This window comes from Rosa rugosa, chromosome 2 (genome assembly GCF_958449725.1).
Source record: "Rosa rugosa chromosome 2, drRosRugo1.1, whole genome shotgun sequence".
Taxonomy (NCBI): domain Eukaryota; kingdom Viridiplantae; phylum Streptophyta; class Magnoliopsida; order Rosales; family Rosaceae; genus Rosa; species Rosa rugosa.
In genome coordinates, this window is record NC_084821.1 from 55,963,109 (window position 1) to 55,986,940 (window position 23,832).

Consider the following 23,832-nt stretch of genomic DNA (forward strand, 5'->3'; position numbering starts at 1 on the left):
AGCTAGTGTAACATAATTGGAATGATGTTTGAGGCAGCAAAGAGAATCCATGTAGTAATTTATTTGATGTTTCTGATTGAGTCTGGCAATATTTGATATACTAAAACATGAGATTAGGCTATATAATTCTAAATTGCCCAATTAAATTTCCGATCTCCAGGCAAAGCAGATAGGAAATATTCCCAAGTGATACCGAGCAGTGTTACTACAATGCAGTTTAAATTTTAAAACAGCATAGAGAATAAAATATGTATATATATGACCGAGGAGCTACAAAACCACATGTAACAGCAGCAGAAAAAGGGCAACTCCATATTTTTGCTTTCACCAAGAGCCCTCATTATTTGGGAAAACAATTTCGGTTGGGAGTCAGCCCAATAACCGGTGTGGTTCGAGTTTATCGCAATCGTGGCGGCCCAATCGTTACGCGTATGTCTTGGTTTCTGTCTCTGAAACTGGGCAACAGGGATTTCCATAAGCTTTCTGTACCTTCATCACATATCACCTCCTCTAACTGCTTCAAATCCAATACTGATCGAGGCAGCTTGTTCAATAAAGGGCAACGTCTCAAGTCGATCTTTCTTAAACTGCTCATTTCACCAATGCATTCAGGTAACTCGCCAAGTTTTCTGCAATTAAAGATGCCAAGAAAGTTCAACTTGTGGAAGTTTTTGATCGAGTTTGGAAGCTCTGAAAGAACAAGACATGACCTCAGCCTCAATACTTGTAAATTGACCAAATTTCCAATCCCGTCAAGGAAAGCACATAATAAAACACTTGTGAGGGTGACCTTCTTTAGGGAAATCAGATCACATAGCCCGCTAAGTACTGTCTCAGTAGCCCTTGACGAGTGAAATGTTATTGAAGTGTATTTGATGTGTATCTCTTCTAGATTTGGAAAAGCATGGGAAAATTTGGCTGAACCGATTCCGTAATAACATTTGATCAAAGACAACTTCCGTAGACTCTTCACTTGTATGGAGTTCTTGAATATGGATGAAATTGAGATGCGCTCTAATCTGATTCTCTTTAGATTGGATAACCGACTTAGTACTTGAAAATTATGCAAGGAAGCACTATACCTGAAATCCTCACTTGTGATTACTAGTACCTTCAATTTGTCCATTTTCTCCACAAATTCGGCTATAGCATGCTCTCTCTCTCGAAGATTCAAGAGCAGTACCTCTGTTTCTGGCAGATGCATGCTGGGCCATTTCGAAGTTGAAGACTCTCCATCTACATACAAAATGTTATTGGATGTAAGTGTGGGGAGAACTAAATGTGAATTGAATCAGTAAATACACACACACACAAAAATTATTGTATAAGTTAAAAGAGAGAGAGAGAAATGGGACAACCTGTTGATATAGATAGAAGGCGAGCTTTCATAACTTGATACTTTTGTTCCCTCCACCACTTGGGAAGATTGCTTCCACATATGTCTATGATCAATCTCTCTCTATGCTCTACCGAATCTAGTTTCGAGTGATAAATTGCCAGCTCCCTAAGCACATCATGTTGGGTGACATAGTGGTCACCATAATATCCTTCCCCAACCAACTTCGATTGCCTGGTTAATTATGATCAATTATTCCTCATATAAAATTATAGCTAGTTAATTATAGACTAAAGATATCGTACATGCAACAGAAACATACATAAATACCTATCGTCTATAAGATTAGCAAGACTCCGATTGTTGAGTTCATAGAGGTTGGCAATACACGCAGTGTCTTCATCAATTTCATATAACTCAGACCATATATCAATGAGGGCATCAACGGGGATTGCTCTGTCTTCAGGAAATGAACCAAGGTCCAAGAAACATTCTTTGATGATAGCCCTTTTCTTATCCAAAGCATCTAAGCTGCTTTGGAGGCAAAGAAGTAAATCAGTCTCAAAATCAAAAATAGATGAACCTTTAGACCATTGATTTAGTCTGTGTTGCCACGTCTCTATAGGTTGTGCACAAAGCGATCTGCCCACCACTGTAATGGCAAGTGGAAATCCCTTACAACGCTTTACTATCTGCAACATTTGGACACTCCAAAAGGATCATAGACAATTATTATATGAGTATTGAAGTTTCTCAAACTAATCTCACTATACGGTTTGGTTGACAATCAATTATCCAAAAATAATTTTAATAAGACAAGTACGCTAAAATGCAACTAAAAAATCGCCTCACCTTTCTTGAAAGATCTGCTGGAATATGAGAGCTCTTGTCTCCCAAGGATGCTGAATGACGAAAAAGTTGCATTGCATCGTCATCACTCAACATTGCTAAATGATGGGGACGACTGAATGCTCGAAATTCAGATCTTGATGTCACGAGAATCTTAATATTTGCCATTCTGCATTGAAATTTGTTAAGAAGAGATTCTGATCCAAACCAAACATCATCTAAGACCAACAGTAAAGGTTTATTTTCTGCATCCGTCCAAAATTTTTGCAGCCACTGAACAACATTCACTTCGTTTTGGAGAGAAGGAACTTGAGAACCCTTGTGTCGGTGTAGTTGTTCTACAATAGAATTAAAGCTATACTTCTTCGAAACAGTGACAAAGAAGATATTTGTGCCGAATTTATCTATGAAACATAAGAAAGTTGTTATTCAAAACATGGTCTAAAAGACTAAAACAGCACAACGAAAAAACATAAGCACACCAGTAGTTGGATCACTAGCACAAACAAAGTAAAGCTATAGTACTCCAATCGTGATCTATATGTATACAATACCTTTGACTTCCTGATCTTTGCAAAAGTTTGTTGCCAAGGTAGTTTTCCCACATCCTCCAGGAGCAGTGAGCACAAGCATTGAGAATCCATCATTCCCGAGAAGATTTGTCTTCAAATCCTTCAAAGGAGCTTCCAATCCAACTATAACCTCTGGAAGTTCAGGTACTGCACACCAAGCTTTACTTTCAGTAGATTGGTCTTGTATCACAAAATTCTCTTTCATGAGTTGGTTCACCTCCTCGAGAGTACAAGAAATTTGGTCGACCCCCTCCTTCACACTCCCTACAGAAACCTCGACAGTTGCTAAAGAGGCCTGCATCTTCCCCGTCGAAACCCCTATATTGTCTACTGCTTCCGCAGTCTTCTTCCCATCCCTGATTCCCTGCACCTGCACCTGCAGCAGCTGCAATTGTCTTTCAAGATTTTCTTCCCATTCAAGAAGTTTTGTGGCATATTTGTACTTTCTGTAGAGATCCCACTGCCTAACATTCGAGCACTTTAGAACTAGCTCTTCGCCAACCTTTAGTACTGCTTCTAAACCTCTAAGCTCATCGCTCTGTGTGTAAGACAGTTGCTGGTTAGACTGAGTCATCTCGGCCATGAGTGGGTTCAGATCGTCTAGCCTGGATTTGATTTTTTGGAAGAAAACTCTGAACAAGCGGTTCTTGGCAATCAGATCTTCAACGCCATCGTAGAGTCTACCGAATGTTGTTCCTAAAACAGCACCTCCAATAAGATCCATAACTTAGTTTACCAACAAAATATGCACCAAGATCGGAAAATAAATCTTTTTGAAGGTGTGAGGGAGACGACGACCAGCAAAACGTGATGAGGTTATCACCGGGCTCCGATCCACAGACATAAAAAAGCCCAGATCAATGGGGTTTTGCTGAAGATGAAAAGCAATCAAAGACTGAAGTGAAATTAACGCACAACAAAGAAGGGAATTAGCAATATGCTTACCGGAGAGAGCTTCGACTTCCGGCGAAGTAGCGAGGGAGACGACGACCACCGACGTTATGCAATTGTGATAGAGGTCAGAGAGAGAGGTCGTTCACGTCGAGACTGGGGACTGAGGTCGAAGCAAGACAGAGGTCACAGAGAGAGGGAGAGGTCGAGACTTGGGGTCGGGGCTGAGCCGCTGAGGTCGAATCGCGATCTGAGACTGAGAGAGTGAGAGAGGAGTCGATACTCGATAGAGGACGCAGAATGAGTGAGAGAGGCGGACGCGGAATGAGTTTTAGGTTTTTAAGGTTTCCGATTCCACATATACAAAACGACGCCGTTTCTGGGGAGTTCGGTTTTTCGGTTCGGTTCGGTTTTGAACTGACAACCGAACCGACCAGATTCGGTGCGGTGCGGTTTCTTGCTTTTCGGTGCGATTTTTTTTGGCTTCGGTTCGGGTATCGGTGCGGTTTTTTTCGGTTTTCGGTTTCGCGAGCCCACCCCTACCGGAAACCCATACCACCTTCACTTTTCGGACAGCACAGTCGTTCCCATGCGAGCCAGTGTATTTTCCTCACATCTCCTTTATCACCCCACCAAAACTTTGCTAAAGTTTGGTGCATTGCCACACACAAATGCCTTGGAAGCTCAAAACAACTCATAACGTAGTTTGGTATGGACTGCAACACTCTTTAATAAGTATTTCTTTGCCAGCTACACTAAGGGTTTTGTCCCGCCATCCTTGAGTTCTCTTTTCTAACTTCTCCTTTAAGAAACCGAATGCCTCATCCTTGGAATAGCTTAACTCCGTTGGTAACCCCAGATATTTATCATGCTTATCCACCCGCAACACTCCCAACTTATTAGCCAACTCCCTCTGCACACTCATGGAGAGTTAAACACATGAGATTTCTTTTAGACTTTTCTTTTCTCCCAAATTAAAATCTTGTATAATTAATGTACAAAATCAAAATTTGAAGGACCACATATGTTCTAGGTGACAGACTAAATTGATAAAAATGTATTATGATTATCATATATGATGATTTCTTGTCAAAGTAAGAGGTTAAAACAGTAATTTTAATTTTAGCCGAGTTAAAATGTAATTTGACCTTGGTAAAAGATGATAGAGTTGACCAAAGAGAGAGAAGAAAAATTTAACTCGGATGGAATTGAGAGAAAAGAATCCAGATTCCACACCCAATTACAAAACCCTGCGCCTAGTCACACCAGTGATCAATATTTTCTAACATTAGTAAACTTCAAACCACATTCCAAATAGGTGTCTAGAGATGATGTTCGTCACGAGAAAGCCAAAGACTCTAAACTTTGGAAGGACTCAAACCCGACTTGCCCGGAAGGTGTTCGACATAATGTTTCAGACAAGAAATGACCTTTTTTTTTTCCAACTGAAATTTCGAGGTAAAGAGAATGAAAATGCCAATGGGGTAGCTTGGATATTGAGGAGGGTAATTTATGAGTTGAAAAGAAAGTGGGCTCTGCCGGGTTGCATGTGCTGGAATTTTCTTGGCAATGTGAAGGCGGACAAGGTAAGGATGTTCCTCTATCTTTATCTGTATGATTACAAATGCATTTAGAGGTGGTAATTGTTTTGGAAAAAGTTTCTAGAAGCAGGAATGTTTGTTGTTTGTGAAGAGATTATGTTGATCTTGAATATAAGCATAATATGAGCACAGAGCATAAAATATCCTCAAGGATTAATTTTTGCATCCAACTCATTTGAGTTTTGGGGAAAACCGCCAATATTCAGCTAGGTAATGATGATCTTTTTTTTTTTCCTTTGATTTTTTCTTTTGAACAATTGATGATGATTCTAAAACTGTGAGTTTGAACTTTGAAGGGGTTTGTAAATGTAAAGTAGACAGCAGTACTATGCATATAGGTTAGTAGTGAAGTAGACCAAGTCACTAAACTAGCAAATTGTCTTGATTCCCTTCACTATTATTCAGTGTGCAGGGTTGCTCCACCTTTATTATGGAGCACTATGAAACTTTTAAGTATACAGATATTAGGATAAATTTTGTTTATTTTTGTTTTTTCATTACTTATTTGATTATTGGAAACAAGCAAAATAGCAAATATAGAATGCCTAGTTCTCAAATAAACTTAATCTGTAAAATGTATTAGTGACTTGTGGATTGGGTTAAGAAATTTCTTAAGCAGTATGGTTTCTTGTTAGTCTAGTTTCCTGGAATATATGTGCACAGTATGGTTTCTTGTTAGTCTAGTTTGATTGATGAAGAATCAAAGTTTGGTCAGAGTAGATGAAGAAAGTTGATGAGGCAAGATCAAGATATAAGCTAGCTGAAAACACATTCGACTTGTTTGAGTGTTGGAAAAGCTACCACTATTCAACTTAATTGAAAATCCAGTTGAGATTGTGTTCTAAACACTAGGGTTTGAGTGAGGTTCTAATTATACTGAAGTCTTTACAAAATGTTCTATAGCTGCAGTCTTTCAAAGTCTGAGTCAATGGCTAAGAGGTCCCAGACGAAGCTACAGATGTCTCGAGTTAGGTGGTTGACACAATGACACATGAAAGCTGTACTATGCATCATAGCCAGCGAAGTGGACCAAACTTGAATCTTGATTCTCTTTAGTCTCCTGAAGATAATTACTAACAATAGAATTGTTACGACCTTGAGATTTGTACAGCCTAATCAGCGTCACCAACCAAATTGAAATTCACCAATCCTCACATTGAGGATGAAGGACAAAAGAAAAGAAAAATCCACAGATGGATATCAATGAACGAACACATAAAGTGTTCCTAGTCGCGGTTGATTGGAAGACCGCTGGACTTGGCTGCTTTGAAGCGCCGTTGGGAAGGAGGCATGTGTCGTAACTGATAAGGAGGCGCGCATCATTGTTGCAAAGATAGAGGCATGTGAAGTCGCCGTTGGGATGAGGCACACGAAGTCCCCTAGAGTTTGATCGCTCATATTTTCATCGACTTATTATTAGTTGTGATCTATACGACACGTGAAACAAAAAAAAAAACAAAAAAACAAAAAAAAAAGAGAAAAACATTTTGGGTAAAGTTGTGCTAAAAAGCATACAAGACGAATACACAGTTCGACGTACTTGTGAGTTGTGACACTTTCACCTCTCTTCCATCTCCCCCATTTTCATTTATCAAAACAGAACCTCTCTTCTCTTTGCAAAACCCTAATCTCCTTTGCAACTTGTTTAAACATATCTGTTTTGTTCATAAAGAACAAAGTACATAGTCGACCAGTTATTTACACAGAACTTTTTTTTAAATAAGTTCCAAGAACACATGGAGATAAACACTTGAGATTTCTTTGAGATATTTCTTTTCTCCCAAATTGAAATCTTGTATAATTAATCTAGAAAATAAAAATTTGGAGGACCACATATGTCTGGGTGACGGACTACATTGATAAAAAATTATTGATCATATATGCTTTCCTGTCAAAGTAAGAGCTTAAAACAGTAACTTCCATTTTAGCTGAGTGGTAAAAGATGATAGACTTGACCAAAGAGAGGAAAAATTGAACTTAGAGGGAATTGAGAGAGAAGAAAGCCTAATCCAGATTCTACACCAAATTACAAAACGCTATGCCTAATCACAACAGTGATCAATATTTTCTAACACTAGTAAACTTCAAACCACGCTCCAAATAGTCTCTAGAGATGTAGAACATCAAGAGAAAGCCAAGGACTAAACTTTGGAAGGACTCAAACCCGACTTGCCCGGAAGGTGTTCGACATAATGCCTCAGACAAGGAATGAGCTTTTTTCCAACTCAAATTTCGAGGTAAAGAGAATGAGAATGGGGTAGCTTTGAAATTGAGGAGGGTAATGTAGGAGTTGAAAAGAAAATGGGAACTGCCGGTTTGTGCTGGAATTTTCTTGGCAATGTGAAGGCAGACAAGGTAAGCTAACTGGAAGGAGGAAATTAGGGACCCATGGTTGCAAGCCACATTACTTTAGTCAATAATGGTGACTTGCATGATTGAAAGATATTTCGCCGAAAGTGCTGGGAAATCTTCCTTTCTGCTTTTTACCACTGCATACTTTCCTGGAAAATATGTGCACAGTATGGTTTCTTATTAGTCTAGTTTGATTCTGATGAAGGATCAAAGTTTATTCAGAGTAGATGAAGAAAGTTGCTGAGGGAAGATCAAAATATAAGCTAGCTGAAAACACATTAAACTTGTTTGAGGTGTTGGAAAAGCTACCAGTATTCAACTTAATTGAAAATCCAGTTGAGAATGTGTTCTAAACACTTGGGTTTGAGTGAGCTTCTAATTGTAATAAAGTCTTAACAAAATGTTCTATGGCTACAGTCTTTCAAAGTCTGAGTCAATGGCTAAGAGGTCCCAGACAAGTTACAGATGTCTCAAGTTAGGTGGTTGACACATGAAAGTTAGGTGGTTGACACATGAAAGCTGTACTATGCATTATGCCAGTGAAGTGGACCAAGTATCTTGATTCTCTTCAGACTTCACTATCGTGGATTAGTGTGGCCTCTGAATTGTCTACTTTTTGAATGATTGAAAGATATTTCACCGAAAGTGCTGGGAAATTTCCTCCGTGCTAGCTTTTTACTTCTGACTACTTTCCTGGAAAATGTATGCATACTTTCTTATTTAGCGTTCATTCATTCTGGTGAAGAATAGAAGTTTATTCAAAATAGATGAACCAAGTTGCTGAGGGCAGAAAGAGAGCTGAAAAACTGATTGGGAAGTGTCTGTTGATACATTTGCTCGTCCAAGTTCTAACCAGGTTAGTACAACTGCAGAGAACACTAGTTTTGCTGTGCAATTACTTTATCTGTTTTGTATTCTGAATCTTTATATTCATTGGAAAGGTTTGCTTCTTTTGACTTGTTGATCTTCAGGCTAGACTATGGCTGCTGCTTCTTCTTGCTCTCATATCATCCCTCGAGAGAAGCATGATGTATTTCTTAGTTTCAGAGGCGAGGACACCCGGAATACTTTTACCAGCCATCTTTATGACGCTTTATGTCAGAAGAAAATCCAAACTTACATAGATTACAAACTAGAGAGAGGAGATGAAATCGCACCTGCCCTTCTCAAAGCAATCAGCGAATCGAAGCTCTCGGTTATCACTTTCTCCGAAGACTATGCCTCTTCCACATGGTGTTTGGACGAACTTGTCCACATACTCCGATGCAGAGGTGAACAGTTTGTTATACCCATCTTCTACGGCGTAGATCCATCACATGTATGTGAACAATTGGGGAGTTATGCAGATGCATTTGTTCAACATGAGGAACGTTTCAAGGACAACCCGGACAAGGTGCGCAGGTGGAGAGATGCTTTGACAACAGCAGCCAATATATCTGGGTTTGATTCCCAAACAATTAGGTAACTCAGTCATTAACTCATGCGTCTATTTGTGACTTCTATTATGGCTATGATTGTTACTCCATCACTGACTAACTACTTTGTCTTTCATTTGTATATGGCAGGCCCGAGGCTGAATTAGTTAAGAGGGTGGTCAATGACATTTTGGTGAAATTGGATGGCAAATCGCAAAACGGAGGTGGTTTGGAGCGCTGGGTTGGAATGGACAAACACAGAATTAAACTTGTTGAGTTATTATGCCTCGACTCACCGGATGTCCAGATTGTAGGCATTTGGGGTATGGGTGGTATCGGTAAGACCACCATTGCTGATGTTGTATTTCACCGTCTCTCTTTTGAATTCGAAGCTTGCTGCTTTATTAAAGATGTTAGGGAAAAAGCATCAGAGACGAAACATGGACTACCATATGATTTGCGAAATGATCTTTTTCGTACTTTACTAAAGGATGAAAAAATACGCATAGACACCCCCTCTATCGGATCAAGTTTTATGAGAGAGAGGCTTGGCCGTACAAAGGCTCTCATTGTTCTTGATGATGTGAGTGAGTTTTCCCAATTAGAATTTTTAGCTGGAGGCGATTTCAATCTGTTTGGCCCTGGAAGTAGAATCCTTGTAACAACCAGAAATAAACGCATATTTAAGAAAGGTGTTGATGATGATAAGATATATGAGGTTCAGGAATTAGACGTTGATGAAGCTCTTGAGCTCTTTCATTTGAGAGCTAATGTCTCTTTCCCAGGTGATTGCACAACTTTTGCAAAACGGGTGGTAGGTTATGCTAGGGGCAATCCATTGGCTCTTACAGTGTTGGGCTCCGTATTCTCTCATTGCAGGCGCAAAGAAGACTGGGAAGATGAATTAGATAAATTGAAAAAATTTCCGGACGAGGATATCCAAAAAGTATTGAGATTCAGTTATGATGGATTACAAAAGCATGAGAAGGAGATATTTCTCGATATCGCATGTTACTATAAAGGAGAGGATATAGATTATACAAAAAGAATGTTAGATGCCTCTGGTTTCTGTGCGAATAGAGGAATAGAACTTCTCATTGATATGTCTCTCGTATCTGTGAAACATTCAAGACTAGAGATGCATGATTTGATACAAGAAATGGGTCAGACAATTGTCGTTGAATCCAATAAAGATCTCGGACAACGCAGTAGATTGTGGATTGCTAAGGCTATCAGTTGTGTACTAAAACATAAGATGGTAAGAACCACAAATACAGTCACTTTTTTTGAAAGAAAAATAACAGAAACTCATTTTCTTTTAACAAGTTGAATGCATGCCGCTATAGTTGAGTAATAACTTCTGTTTCTCAACTTTATACTCATTTATATTTTTGCTCTTGATTTTCAGGGAACTCAAGCAATTGAATGCATAATGAACATGGATCCCATTAGAGATCTTGACATAAATCCTTCAGCTTTCAAAAAGATGCATAATCTAAGATTACTCAAGTTAAATCGCGTCAACCTTCCCCAAGGTCTCAAGTGTCTTCCTCAAGCCCTTAGAATTCTGCACTGGGATGGATACCCTTTGAATTCTCTGCCATCTAAGTTTTGTCCAGAAAATCTTGTTGAGCTTCATATGGTACGAGGGCGACTTCAGCGACTTTGGGACAAAGGCCTGAAGGTTTGCTTAATTTAATTCTTCTGCATGAAAAATGGTGTGGAAAATATAAAGGTTAAGTTACTGTTGGCATTAATTGTCTTTGATTTATTACAGATCAATCTTGGGAGCTTAAAACGCATCGATCTTCGTTGGTCCGTGCACCTGGCTGATGTTTCAGCTCTGATTGAGAGCCCAAATCTTGAGAGCATTGATCTTAGAGATTGTAAAAGTTTGGTTCAACTTCCTTCATCTTTTCAGCATCTTGCCAAGCTTACTTGTCTCGATCTGTATGGCTGCTCCAATCTCAAAATTCTCCCAGAGATGCCAGGCAATCTGAATATTTTAAAGTTGTATGGTACTGCAATAGAAGAATTGCCTTCATCAATTTGGTCACTCGAGAAGCTTCATAAATTGGATCTTTGGGATTGTAAAGAGCTTAAGAATCTTCCAAGCAGCACTTGCAGGCTGAATTCGCTCCGATGTCTTGAACTATTTGGCTGCCTCTTTCTTGAGTCTTTGCCTGTCGAGCTCCCTTCTGGACTGGAGCGCCTGGACTTGAGATATTGCGAGAGTCTTGGGTCTCTGCCTGTCGAGCTCCCTTCTGGGCTGAGGAAGCTGGACTTGGGAAATTGCAAGAGTCTGGGGTCTTTGCCTGTCGAGCTCCCTTCTGGGCTGAGGAAGCTGGACTTGGGAAATTGCAAGAGTCTGGGGTCTTTGCCTGTCGAGCTCCCTTCTGGGCTGAGGAAGCTGGACTTGGGAAATTGCAAGAGTCTGGGGTCTTTGCCTGTCGAGCTCCCTTCTGGGCTGGAGTACCTGGACTTGAGCAATTGCGAGAGGCTTGGGTCTTGGCCTGTCGAGCTCCCTTCTGGGCTGGAGTACCTGAACTTGAGCAATTGCGAGAGGCTTGTGTCTTGGCCTGTCGAGCTCCCTTCTGGGCTGAAGCACCTGGACCTGAGCAATTGGGAGAGTCTTGGGTCTTTGCCTGTCGAGCTCCCTTCTGGACTGGAGCACCTGGACCTGAGCAATTGCGAGAGTCTTGGGTCTTTGCCTGTCGAGCTCCCTTCTGGGCTGGAGTACCTGGACTTGAGCAATTGCGAGAGTCTTGGGTCTTTGCCTGTCGAGCTCCCTTCTGGGCTGGAGTACCTGGACTTGAGCAATTGCGAGAGTCTTGGGTCTTTGCCTGTCGAGCTCCCTTCTGGGCTGAGGAAACTGGACTTGGGAAATTGCAAGAGTCTTCGGTTTTTACCGAAGCTGCCATGGCGTTTAAAAGGGTTGGATGCACAGGGCTGCTCGTCACTAGAGACAGTCTCAAGTTCGATGAGGACTGCACCCATACAAGGTGAGGATGAGGATGAGGATGAACTTTTATTTATAAATTGCGTGAACTTGGATCAGAGTGCACGGAGCAACATAATGGCTGATGCACAGCTTAGAGTTATGCAATCTGCATCACGTTGCCTCAGTGGTGAATGGATTAAAATCGTTTGTCCGGGAAATGAAATTCCAAAGTGGATGAGGTATCAAAGTGAGGGACGTTCGATAAATATCAAGCTTCCTCCTCATTCGTTTCGTCAAGGCTTCCTCGGTTACGCTCTATGCATTGTGCTTGCATTCAACAACTATACGCCGCCACCCGCTACAAGATTTTCCGACTTCAATTGTGAAACCCATCACAAAACTAACAATGTTCACAAAGATAGGTGCGACGTCAATATAGGCCTACCAGATGATATAATTCTCAATTCAGATCATGTGTTCCTGTGGTATTTCTGCCCTGAATATGTTGGATTAGAAAGTACAATCAATCGCGAGGATTGGGTAAAAGCATCCGAGGCCTCTTTTGACTTCATGTTGTACCAAGTTACTTATCCGAGAGGCATTGTTGGAAAAAAGGAGCCCTTTGACCCCTCCACTGTGAGGGTGAAAAGGTGTGGAGTCTCCTTGATGTATGCCCAAGATTTTGAAAAATTAGTTAGAGGCATTGATGAAGATGATGTAGTTATGGAACCAAAACAAGTAGTTGAAGAAGAAGATATCATCATCAAAACTAAGAGACGACGCGACCAATCTGAACCCGGTGGAAGCAGAACTGCAATCTTGAAAGAAGAAGATGACGGCGAACTACCTCCCCAGAGTAGTAAAAGGAAAATCAACATCATGTGAAATATTCACGTTCATAATGCCACTTTATGAGGTATGTACTCTCACGCTCACATTCATAGCTTTCTTTTACATTTTATGGCTCTGCTTAGCTTATCCTCAGAACAACTTGGCTTTTGTTGTAGCTGAAGCATCTGGAAATTCAATTTCGTGCCCCAACTTGATTTGTTTCTTTTTCTAGCTCTTTTGTGAATTAAGCTTTGTCAGTAATAATTTCTCAGTTAATCACGAGGAAAGAAATGCATATAGCAACAGTACTAGAAGAACCTGGCAATGCAGATTTTAGAATCTGACAGTGGCTGTTGCTCTTCCTATAACTTTTAATTATGATGGTTTATGCTGTAGATTTACTACAGGTTCATAAAGAACATGTATGTTTCGATTGCATAATTTTAAGAATGACAAATACTTTTACTACAGTCACAAGCTACAGCCTTGAGATCGTTGGAAGGAATCAAACCCGACTCACTGGGAAGGTGTTTGACGTAACACCTGAGATAACGGAGTAAAGGAGAAATAAGATTGATGAGGCCAGCTGTAAAGTCTGACTCTGGTTCTGCTGCAACTGTGACAAGGTAAAAATGTTCACCTATGCCCATCACTATAATCACAATATGTACAACAAGTCGCATGAGAACATAGACTCCCGATTGTGGAAAGATATCCTCTTAAAGCTACCTATGTTTGATCTTTTTTCTTCCTTGGTCTTTCACGTTTTCTGCTGGTAGATGAATTACATTCATACATATTTTTCTCACATATGCACATTTTATGTCAATAAAAACCTGCTGGCGGGTGAGACAGTCGACACTGGTCATCCAACTACCCTCACCATTACACAACTAAATTAGAAATCGAGTGACATATCCATGTAAAGCCTGTATGGTTTCTAGTCAAGTTGCCAATGCTGCTACTGTAGTTAGAATGGTGATGTCATGGAGATTTTTAGCTGCAGACAGAATTTGACCAAAATAATGCCACAATTATCTATTTTCAAATAAAAGTCGGACAAAGACAAGTCAAAATCTAAATTATGCGAGCTAATCAAAAGAAAATGACAGGGTGCAAACTTAATGCCATTGAAGTACACTGGGATCAAATTTCCAAGCACCAAACAATCCTGGTTTAACACAAGTATGAACCTCAAGGAATGTGAGATGTTGTGTGTGAAGAAGCGCTCCTGGACAGCTTATGCAAATTCCAATATCAGAGAAGGAGGAAGTGGGTGCTTGCTGTGGTTCAGTGATCTAATTGGCATAAGAAATCTCACTGAAAATGAGCAAGATATCTATGTTAGCTGTATCAGAGCAAGGTATGTAATCATCTTGATTCCTCAAGACTTGGTACTTTGTACAAAACATCTCCAATAGTGATAGCTATCTGCTTCATAGCTAAAAGTAGCTAAAACTAAAATATAACTAGTTACTAGTTGAATTTGCTCCAGCAGAATACCTAAATCCTAAGTTAAATTCTCTCTCCTCTCTAGCTAAATATAGCTAGGTTTTTTAGTTAAAGTTAAATTTAGTTTTTGTTTAGCTAGTCTGTTGGAGATCAAACTTAGCCTAAAATTAGTTAAATTTCATTTTTTTTTTAAATAAGAATTCTGTTGGAGATGCCCTAATTAGAATAGGAAAACAGAACACTCTACTTCCAATAAGAACATGGTTAAAAGTATTCACTTGATTGTTAGTCTTTAATTTAAATTAATTTCTTCTTTCAAATATATTTCATTCATCGATAATGAAGAGACTAGTACCAGAATCAATGCTAAACCTGCTAAATCCAATGTGAAGAAAGTGAGAATCATAGTTAGCATTCTTGTTTTGTCTACTGGGCTGTTGATACTGGGCGTATCTCTGCTCTTTTATGTTCGGAAGAAAGATGGTAAGTTGTTTGTACTCTTCTGAATCCCTCCAGTTTCCAGTGAAGTAGTTGAGTTTTGTAGTGAATTATTGATTGCTATTTGATTCTATAAATGAAAAAGGAGCAGTACCATTTTTCTCATGTATAAGTTTATTGAAAAAAGAAGCAACAAATCATACCTCCTTTACTTCATTTCAGCAGGAAAACTGAGCCGCAGCCACAAGGAAAATCTGGAATTACTTGACTTGACTACTGTTGTTAATGAAACCTGTAACTTCTCAAACGACAACAAACTAGGAGAAGGTGGCTTGGGATCTGTCTTTAAGGTAAAAGCTGACATTCATATCAGTTTGGTACATGTAGTTTTGGTTTTAACCTGGACTGATGGATAATTGTACTAAATAGTGTAAGTGAATTGTGAAGACTAAACGAGTATAAATTTTAGTCACAATATACATGAACTGATGAATTTCAGGTGTATGTTGAAAGATGGATGAGAAATAGCAGTGGAAAGGCTTGCAAGAGACTCTATGTAAGGAATTAATGAGTTCAAAAATGAGGCTGTACACATATTGCCAAACTTCAGCACAAGAATCTAGTGAAGCTTCTAGGGTGCTGCTTTCAACAAGATGAAATGATGCTGATGTACAAATGCATGCCAGACAAAAGCTTGGACTTCTTTATTTTCAGTTTTATCACCGAGGAAGTTTATATTTGGTTTTATTGGTCCATAGTAAGTACATACCCCAAACAATAACTAGTTTTAGTCTACTTTCTTTTGTCACAAAACTAATCCTTGATTCATTGGTTTGCAGTGGTTACATGTCCCCAGAATACACAATTGATGGTTTCTACTCGATAAAATCTGATGTCTACAACTATGGAGTTTTGGTGCTAGAGATAGTGAGTGGGAAGAGAAACTGAGGATTCTCACATCCATGCCACAATCTCAACCTTTTTGGACATGTGAGGTACAACTGTCAACTTAAAAGAAATTTATTGCTGCTTGATTCTTCTTCTTCTATATATACAGTAAACTGAATGTTTTGATCTTTCATGCATGGAAGCTGTTCATAGAAGGCAGGTCCATTGAACTTCTTGATCCATTGGTAGAGGACACCAGCACTCTACATGAAGTTGTGAGATCGATTCATGTAGGGGTCTTTTATGCATGTGTGCAACAAAATCCACAAGATAGGCCAAGTATGCCAGCTGCTGTTCTAATATTGAGTGGTGAAGGTGCATTGCCTCAACCTCAGAAGCCTGGTTTTTTTAGTGAAAGGAATCTGACAGAACTTGAAGATTCTACAGATGAGGCTACAGAATGTTCAGCTAATGAACTCACTGTTACACCAGTGGGGGCTCGATGAATGTTGAGTCTCATGTTGAGTATTCTCTGCCCTTTATCCGCTTGCTTTCCTCTGATATGAGTTGGGTTCATTTGAATGATGAGTTACAAACACAAACTTTTGATATCACTTTAGGCCTAGTTAATTATCTTCTCATTGGTACCAAGTTGAGTCTGAACTAACCACTGGGTTGAACCAGCCAACTCTTATTGGATGCGTAACCAGCCATTTCAATTCAAACTTCCACTGCTACTCTTATATCCCAAAAGCTACAGTAAACAATACATTTTCTACAACTTATTTATGTGGATGGTTGATCGGCGAACCACATTTAACATTGGAAAGAGATATGTCACGATGAATAGGTAATTGGCAAGCAAAGTAACATAAAACATACAATTGAAGTGAAATTTTTTGATAATATAATAGTAGTGGTATTCAATTACTTTTATCCTATACCGCTACTTTTTCTCTCACTAGGTTGAGAGCATCTCTCTCTAGAATTAGGGACTTCCCCCACTTTCTCAAGTGGTATCTCGGATTTCGGTCCCCTTTCCCCAGCCACCGCCCAAACCCACCGTCATATCAAATCAGCCGCCCTCCCGTCACTTCAACCACCCAGTTTCTTTAATCGCCACCGCCTCCAGTCTTTAAACCACCTCCGTTCCTTCCCATACTCACACTCACCGATCTCCACCGCCATCTCCCATCCCTTAATTTTTCTCTTGTTCTTTATCCACTGTTGATTTCGCTCATCCTCCACCACTATACCCAATCCGCCTTCTCCTCCAAAACCAGTTCCTTTAAACCTTTTCCATTCCCCAATTAATCCATCCTTCACAACTCTCAGTTTCAACGCCATCCCTAAACTATCCTTCAATCTGAAATCACTTTTTCTTTTTTCTTCTTTCATCGCGGTTTTGCTTGATTGAGAGTTTGGGCTTTTTGCTCCTACTGCTCATATCGACAGCAGCGGGTTTTGTCAGTCACAGACCCGGCCATGAGGCTGATTTCTTGGAACTGTCAGGGGCTTGGATCCTCCCTGACAAGGAAAGCTTTGAGGAAGCTTTGCAGAAGACAGAAACCAGATTTTCTGTTTCTAATGGAGACAAGACAACAGGAGAAGACTATCAAAGAATGGAAGAAACAATTGAGATTCACAGATTATGAGGTTGTAAACCCACTCCGCACTGGAGGGGGTTTAGCTCTGTTTTGGGGTGATAATGTCCAGGTTCATATTCTCGATTCCACTCCAAACTATATAGATACTACTGTTTCTTTTATCTCTGATGCTTTTGTGTGTAAGATAACTTGGTTTTACGGCAACCCTCATGAGAATGAGAAAAAAGCCTTTTGGAGTTTGATGTCTCGACGGTTTGCAAGCGAGGTTCAACCTTGGTTAGTAATTGGAGATTTCAATGAAATTCTTGATACCTCAGAGAAATGGGGAGGTGATATTTATGCCCAGTGGAGATTGAATTTGTTTCGGAACTTTCTAAGTGGTAGGCAACTCAGAGATCTTCATTATAATGGTCCTGAATTTACTTGGTTTGCAGTGCGACATGATCGCGTTTTTATAAAGGAAAGGTTGGATAGACCTCTAGGTAATCTAGGCTGGTGCTCCTCTCAGTCTCAAACCCAACTCTTCCATCTTCCGAAAATTGGTTCTGATCATAGGCCAATTCTTTTGGATACTCACCCTATTGCTGTGAAAAACCAGTCTCCTTTCCGCTTTGAACAATATTGGACCAATGTTTTCAAAAGCAAAAGCGAGGCGAAGGCGATTTCCTAGAGCCCCGCGAGGCGAGTGCCTCAAGGCGTTAAGGCGAAGCCTTTCCCGTAATTATTATAATAATACATTACATTTATAAATAATATGAATATACTTAAATAAGGTTCTAAATAAGCACTCTCATAACATTAAATTCAATAATACATAAGTTGATACTAAATTTATTCGAAAATAACAACTGCACTTCATTCTTCCAATTCATAATCATCATATCCATCCACACCCACATGAATATCATCACAATCATCAATGTCCAATGCTGCATCAGTGTGGGGAGGCAAAGTAAGGTCTTCTATCTCATGATCTTCATCCCTAAGTAATGCAGCAAGTTTTCTCATTTTCTTCTTGGATCTTACCTTACCTAGATATAAGATTTGAGATTAAAATTATTTGATATTTATGTAAATAGTAAGCAACTAAATAGCATATTTCAATCACTAGATACTTACTTGAGCTTTCATCATTTTTTCTTTTAGGAGAAGGTGAATAAGCAGCATGCTCGTCAAATCCTAAATCATCATCCAAGATAGGCACATCATCTAAGATCGGCTCCTCTAGTGGCTCTACATGAATAGGCACTCTAGTTGACAAACCTTGTTCATAACATTCAATTGGCACATTCCTTATAGCATCAACCTCAAATAGATCCTCTTCAAGCCAAGAAAGATCACCCGGAAGAACCGGATCTTCCACCTCCGAAATCCATTCATCATCGGAATCAATTTCTTCCACTAATATAGGATCAAGCATCTTTGCATTTCTTTTAATGTTTCGCTCTCTTAGTAAAGAGTTGTACTTCACATAAACCAATGCATTTAGCCTTTTATGCTCAAGTCTATTTCTTTTTTTTGTGTGAATCTAAAACCAACATAAAAATAAAAATATATATTAGAAACATTCAACCTATTATATAATTGGACCACTTGATAACAATTAACTCAAATAACCTTACCGACTCAAATGTGCTCCAATTCCTCTCACATCCTGATGCACTACATGTCAGGCTAAGGACACGAATAGCAAACTTTGTCAAATCAGGCGTTTCCTCTCCAAAACGCTCCCACCAACTTGCTGAAACAGGGGAAAAAAACAGATTGTTATTTTTGTCAAATAATTCATTTATAAACATTTAAACTATAAAGAATAACATATTAGCTAGGGATTACCTGGACTCCTTATCTTTCTAGAATGTACTGCAAGCCTAGTTCCAAACTCTCCCATGCCTTTGTCAAACATCTCTAATTGGATATCAGCTTTTAAGCGCTCATCAAACGACATCATCCGATCCATGCATTCATGCAATCCCTTCTTCACTTCCAAAACATTTGAGAAGTTCTCTTCATAATGAAACTGAGGGTTCAGATAGTATCCAGCAGCGTGTAAAGGTTGATGGAGTTGGGGAGTCCACCTTGCATCAATTTTATTCCAAATTGGCTGATAATGTCTTGGGTTCCTCTTCAAACTAAATGCAATTTTTTCTTTGGCAGCATCCATCAATTCATATATGTAGCCCATAGCAGGTCTTAGTTCAGAATCAACCTCCCTCAATACACACACTAATGGCAACACACCCTTAACACAAAATGCAACATCACTCCAAAAATTCTTCTGAAAAAGAACAATTGCACGAACCTGTATAGCTTCATGGCTTTTGACAAAAGGGCCCTCAATCCACTTCTTGCTGTTAAACATCATCTGTAGAGGCTGCTTCTGCTTATAGATACTTTGAAGGGTGAGAAAGGAAGTTGCAAAACGAGTGATGGCCGGACGAATAATCTCCTTATTGCTTGTGAATTCCCTCATGAGAGAAAGAACCCATGTGTGACCATAGATAAACTTGACCACTTGCTTAGCACTTTTAATTGTTTTCTCATACACCGTTATTTTGCTAATATCTTCAAGCATAAGATCAATACAATGAGCTGCACATGGAGTCCACCACAATCTTTCTCTTCTTTGCATAAGCCTAATCCCGGCATTCTTATAATTGGATGCATTATCGGTGATTATTTGAACCACATTCTCTTCCCCTACTTCTCTCACCACATCATCCAAGTACTTCAACATCAAAGACCCATTTTTTATGCTACCGGAAGCATCAATGGACTTTAAAAAAAAAGTGCCCACAGGACTATTCACAAGAAAATTAATTAGCACCCTACCCTTTCCATCGGTCCAACCATCCGACATAATGGAACACCCATATGTTTCCCAAGCTTTTTTATGGACTAAAAAATACTTATCAATGTCTTCAACTTCTTCCCTAAGGATCCAAGTCCTTAATTCATGCATAGAAGGGGGCTTGAACCCTACACCATACTTAGCAATTCCCTCTACCATAGCTAACCAAAACGGATCATTAACTGTATTGAAAGGAAGCACTCTAGAAAACATAAAACGCCCAACCATCCGACAAACTTCTTTCCTTAATTCTTTTTTGTAAGCCTCATTCAATACAGTTTGCCTAGGCTCCGAAGACACAAATCTATCAAGTGGTCCTATAGTTTTTGGTTGAACTGTAGTACTACTTAGGTTACTCCCACATTCTTCACTTAATGGAGAATCAAAACTATTACTTCCTCTACCAATTCCTACCCCAATCTCACGCAACATAATACTTCTCTTCTTTTTATCATCTTTAAATACTTTTAAAAGTAATTCGTACTCTTTCTTCACATCTGCAGGGACTTTATTACATGCTTTCATACAACCCCCAACACCTGCTAAATGATGCTTAAGTCTAGATATAGTGCCACTGCATACTTGATTACAAAATACACATCTAAAGTATCTCTCCCCTTCCACTTTTTTTGTATACTTCCATGCTTTGTCTCTTCCATCTTCCCCTTTCTCACTCATGGCTGATCTAATATCGCAAGCAAAGAAAAAAATGATTTGAATATGCAAAAAAAAAAAAAAAAAAGGAATCATGCTAAACAAAATTTCCCACAGGAACCAAGACCATCGGTCCCTCAATCAAACCAACACTTGAAGAAGAAAAAAAGAAAAAAATGACTTGAATATGCAAAAAAAAAGAAAAAGGAATCAAGCTAAACAAAATTGCCCACAGGAACCAATCAAACCAACACTTGAAGAAGAAAAAAGAAAAGAGAAGTGAAGTCAGATTGCAATTTGTACCTCGTAGATCCACCAGCCAAGAATCGCACCCACACACTCGTGTTTTCACTTTTCACTCTTCCTCCTGGCTCCTGCGCTGCGTTCTGAAAGCATCTACCGGTCGATCTGTTTTGGGGGTTAAAGAGAGTAAGAGAGCAGGAGATAAAACGGTGCCGTATGGGGTCTTAAAAAAGAAAAAAAACAAAGTCAAAACGACGTCGTTTTGACGGAATCAAAAAGAAAAAAAAAAAAAAACCTCGTGCGCGTCTTCTTCTTCTTCCTCGCCTTCCTGCCTGAGGCGCCGCCTCTGCAAAAAGCGGCGCTCCGTCGCCTTTTCGATCGCCTTTCCAGCAGCACGCCTCATTTTCATCCGGCGAGGCAATTTCCGGTCGCCCCACACCGGAGCGCGCCCCGGGCGCGCCTCGGCAACGCCTTTGAAAACACTGTATTGGACTACTCATGAAGATTTTGCTGGTATTATTCATGATTCTTGGCATCAGAGAACACATGATCAACCTATGTCAGATTGGAATTCTAATCTGTCTCGCTGTGGGAAAGCTCTAAAGTCCTGGAGTAAGAAAACTTTCTTCAATCCTACTGCTCAAGTGAATGAACTGCTGGCGGACATGGAAAAGCTCTATGAATCAAATCAACCAAATGTGCAGCATGACATCCAGAATTTAACTTCCCAAATTGAAAAACTCTGGACGCAAGATAAAATGCATTGGCAGCAAAGGTCAAGGGTCAACTGGCTGAAATTGGGTGATAAAAATACAAGTTTTTTTCATCATTCCACCCTGCAGAGAAGACAATTCAATTCGGTTCTCCGCCTTCAGGATGCGAATGGTATTTGGATGGAAACTCATAAAGACATCTCCAACCACTTTTCGGATTATTTTCAGGATTTGTTCACCTCAAATGGTCCTCAACAATGGTCAGAGGTTCTGGATTTTGTGGACAACTTAGTTACTCCTGATATGAATGTGCAGCTCATGAGTCCAATTTCTCTCCAAGAGGTTAAAGAAGCTGTTTTTGATCTTGGTGCTACCAAGGCCCCCGGACCTGACGGTTTTTCTGGAATTTTTTATCAAAATCAGTGGGACTTGGTGAGGACTTTAATACATGAATCTACCATTCAACACCAGCAGACTGTTGCTATGCTACAAACTATGAATCGCTCCCATCTAGCTCTTATTCCCAAGGTTAAAGCTCCGGTAAATGCTACTCATTTTCGTCCAATAGCCCTCTGTAACTTTTCTTACAAGATTCTGACCAAGATCATTGTGAATCGTTTGAAACCTTTCATGGCAAGCCTTATCACTGAGAATCAGTCAGCCTTTGTCTCAGACAGACAAATTCAAGACAATATTGTTGTTGCTCATGAACTTTTTCATCAGTTAAAGCTCCGCCGATCTGGGAACAATGCAGCTTTTGGTTTAAAGCTAGATATGAATAAGGCTTATGATCGTATTGAGTGGGACTTCTTGCAGGCAGTCTTAAAAAAGATGGGTTTTGCAGATCAATGGGTGACTTTGGTAATGAATTGTGTCCGAACTTCCTCCCTCTCTGTGCTTTTTAATGGGAAACCAGGGCCTTTTTTCAAACCAACCCGTGGTCTCAGACAGGGAGATCCTTTGTCACCTTTTCTCTTTCTTTTTGTTAATGACGTTCTTTCAAAAATGGTCATCAAATGTTGCCAATGCTCGCTACTGAAACCTGTAACTATTGGTCCACAAGAATTAGGAATCAGTCATCTTTTCTTTGCTGATGACTCCCTGTTCTTCCTTCAAGCCACTCTACAGAACTGTGAAATGTTGTCTGATCTCCTCCACACTTATTGTGTAGCCTCTGGTCAATTGATTAATGTGGACAAATCTTCTATTTTTTTCAGTCCAAATACTCTACCGGAAATTGTACATTTGTTGAGTGCTATTATGCAAATCCCGGTTGTTTTTGATCCAGGAAAATACTTGGGGCTTCCAACCTTCTGGCATCGATCAAAAAAGGCTGCTCTTGGCTTTATTAAGGACTCAGTATCCAAGAAAGTTCAGGGATGGAAACAGGCAACTCTTAGCCAAGCTGGGAAAGAAACTCTCATCAAGGCTATTGCCACGGCTATCCCAGCATGTTTTAAATTTCCGGTCTCTCTTTGCACTCAATTGACTGGTATTTTGGCAAATTTTTGGTGGGGAAATCAAGATTCTAATGGACTGCATTGGAAGTCTTGGAATTTCCTAAGTTTGCCTAAACAAGACGGTGGAATGGGATTCAGAAATTTGGAAAAATTCAATGATTCATTGTTGGCTAAACAAGCTTGGAGACTTACTCATAATCCCACTTCGTTATGGGCTCGTGTCCTGCAGCAACTGTATTTTCCATTGACTTCTTTTCGTTTCGCAAGAAAATGAGCTTCTGCTTCTTGGATTTGGTCAAGTCTGTTGATTGGTAGAGAAGTTATTCATTCTGAATCTCTTTGGAACATTGGTAATGGTTCTTCTGTTCATATCGGAAGTGATTCATGGATCCCTTCCAACCCTCCTTCTTGGATCCATCTTCCGCTGGACCGTAGGAACTTTCAGGTTGGTTCTCTCATCAATTGGGACACAAAAACGTGGAATCTAGACCAAGTCAGAGACCTCATTACACCTGCTCAATCCCTCTTGATTTCTGCTATTCCTGTTACTGATCAAAATATTCCTGATACGTTGATATGGCCTCACACCAGAAACGGTGGTTTCACTGTTAAGTCAGGCTATCATCTCCTTCACTCTCGTTCTCAAGTTGGAGTAATGCAACATCCTCATAATTCATCTGCTATTCCTACCAGTCTTTGGTCTTGGATTTGGAAGCTTCACACAATTCCTCGAGTCAA

General features: G+C 39.8%; 3 protein-coding genes and 2 long non-coding RNA genes across 8 annotated transcripts; 2 read left to right on the forward strand and 3 right to left on the reverse strand.

Moving 5' to 3' along the window:
• Window positions 1–397: 397 nt before the first annotated feature.
• On the reverse strand, window positions 398–3,481 carry LOC133731079 (probable disease resistance protein At5g66900). The gene is made up of 5 exons (XM_062158542.1): window positions 2,740–3,481; window positions 2,189–2,589; window positions 1,667–2,028; window positions 1,359–1,570; window positions 398–1,236 (listed from the first exon to the last, which is right to left on the reverse strand). The coding sequence occupies exons 1-5, from the start codon at window positions 3,479–3,481 to the stop codon at window positions 398–400; spliced, it is 2,556 nt and encodes an 851-aa protein (XP_062014526.1).
• Window positions 3,482–8,575: 5,094 nt separating this feature from the next.
• On the forward strand, window positions 8,576–12,523 carry LOC133731080 (disease resistance protein RUN1-like). The gene is made up of 5 exons (XM_062158543.1): window positions 8,576–9,062; window positions 9,167–10,274; window positions 10,425–10,700; window positions 10,794–12,379; window positions 12,472–12,523. The coding sequence occupies exons 1-5, from the start codon at window positions 8,581–8,583 to the stop codon at window positions 12,521–12,523; spliced, it is 3,504 nt and encodes a 1,167-aa protein (XP_062014527.1). The 5' UTR covers window positions 8,576–8,580.
• Window positions 12,524–12,581: 58 nt separating this feature from the next.
• LOC133733252 (uncharacterized) lies at window positions 12,582–16,261 on the forward strand. 4 transcript variants are annotated; one of them, XR_009857592.1, is made up of 7 exons: window positions 12,582–12,873; window positions 12,965–13,041; window positions 13,260–13,414; window positions 14,901–15,028; window positions 15,178–15,435; window positions 15,518–15,673; window positions 15,770–16,261. It is a non-coding gene; the product is annotated as an uncharacterized LOC133733252 (long non-coding RNA). The 4 variants fall into 4 exon arrangements; XR_009857594.1 differs by lacking the exon at window positions 12,965–13,041 and adding an exon at window positions 13,901–14,151; XR_009857591.1 differs by lacking the exon at window positions 12,965–13,041.
• A 1,633-nt stretch (window positions 16,262–17,894) lies between these two features.
• LOC133731081 (uncharacterized) lies at window positions 17,895–20,549 on the reverse strand. Its single transcript, XM_062158544.1, has 4 exons — window positions 19,010–20,549; window positions 18,796–18,914; window positions 18,293–18,701; window positions 17,895–18,204 (listed from the first exon to the last, which is right to left on the reverse strand). Exons 1-4 carry the CDS (start codon window positions 20,547–20,549, stop codon window positions 18,029–18,031), a joined length of 2,244 nt encoding a protein of 747 aa, XP_062014528.1. The 3' UTR covers window positions 17,895–18,028.
• A 20-nt stretch (window positions 20,550–20,569) lies between these two features.
• LOC133732358 (uncharacterized) lies at window positions 20,570–21,400 on the reverse strand. Its single transcript, XR_009857066.1, has 3 exons — window positions 21,217–21,400; window positions 20,982–21,086; window positions 20,570–20,709 (listed from the first exon to the last, which is right to left on the reverse strand). It is a non-coding gene; the product is annotated as an uncharacterized LOC133732358 (long non-coding RNA).
• Window positions 21,401–23,832: the final 2,432 nt, after the last annotated feature.